The following is a 1,232-nucleotide window of genomic DNA, read 5'->3' as shown; positions in this document are numbered from 1 at the left end:
TAATACATAAATATTACTTTGATGATTTTTTTTAAAATTGAGTGGGGGTGCCATATGGAACTCTTACCCAAACAAGCAGATACGTAACAATACTAATAAAAGTCAAAATTTAGGAGCATGATGTTAATAGACATACAAGACTCTAATATCGATCTATCTGCGTTATGTCTGAGAATAATATCACCCAAAGAATACGCCAAAAGACATAAAATCAGAATAATCATAAACAAGTTCCAACAATTTTATGTTGATGATTCCTCCTACCCCACAACTTTGGAAGCTACTGTGATTCACCAACTTTAATGATACTAACTGTCGTATCATTTTTATTGTATCTTGCTGTAAGGTATGTTTGTGTTAGCATCCATCACCCAGAGTTGGCTGACTCGATTACCATGAGTTTTGGTATGGTAGCCGGAAACTATCCAATCGGACACAAGAACGATATTGTTTTAGGATCTTTGCCCGAGAAGGAAGATAGAAAATACCTTAACATAGGGCACATTTCTAATATTTATAGACTTTTGGCTTTGAATTTCAAGACACAAGTACTTAATCAGTTAAATGAGTCAATTATTATATTCCACAAAACAGGTTATGCAATTAGCATCTCATGAGGTTATCCATATTTAATAAATAAAAAAGAAAGAAGTAAGGAAACATGATCTAACATTTTCTTTTATATAGTTTTTGCTTCCTCGATGAGTACCCTCGGCTGGTATTAAATAAAACAGAATAATTACAAGTGTTCTTGAAACATACCTGTTTCACCATGGCATTCATTCGAAACTCCACTACAGTTACAAGGAACGCAGTTCATAAATCTACCACCTCCACTGATATTTCTAGTGTACCCTTGGCTGCAAGATTCACAGAACTGGCCAGTATAACCACGTGGACATGAACAGTTTTCCACCCAACTGGCGATCTCCCCTTTTGTTGAAAGTCGGGCGGACTCTAATCTCACATCGTATAAGTATGTTTTTCCTGTAAAAAACACGAATAAAGTCAAAATTAATAATTAACTAGCTTAAGATGTATGACATTTCTCTCGTTATACTGCCGTTTTGCTATTATATTTTATATGTTAAATTTAACTAACTTTATTATATTAGCATGTTTTTCAAAGCTTGTTTTTATTGAAAAGGGAAAACCTTATAGAGGTTCATGTTTTCAAAAGAGAGCATAGTATTGTTACGACAGCGGGGGTCACGTGACGCTAGTAACACGTC

The 1,232-nt window shown here is 34.4% G+C and overlaps 1 protein-coding gene across 1 annotated transcript in view; it reads right to left on the bottom strand.

Moving 5' to 3' along the window:
* Positions 1–1,232, bottom strand: part of LOC106458246 (laminin subunit gamma-1-like) — a 75,285-nt gene that overhangs the window by 30,277 nt on the left and 43,776 nt on the right. Inside the window, exon 10 of the mRNA XM_022384401.1 lies at positions 763–987. Coding sequence (XP_022240109.1) covers positions 763–987 — 225 coding nt within the window. The remainder of the gene's footprint in view (positions 1–762; positions 988–1,232) is intronic.

The sequence above is a fragment of the Limulus polyphemus genome, unplaced genomic scaffold (genome assembly GCF_000517525.1).
Source record: "Limulus polyphemus unplaced genomic scaffold, Limulus_polyphemus-2.1.2 Scaffold435, whole genome shotgun sequence".
Taxonomy (NCBI): domain Eukaryota; kingdom Metazoa; phylum Arthropoda; class Merostomata; order Xiphosura; family Limulidae; genus Limulus; species Limulus polyphemus.
Note: the sequence above shows the minus strand (reverse complement) of the source record. Positions and strands in the feature narration are given on the sequence as shown.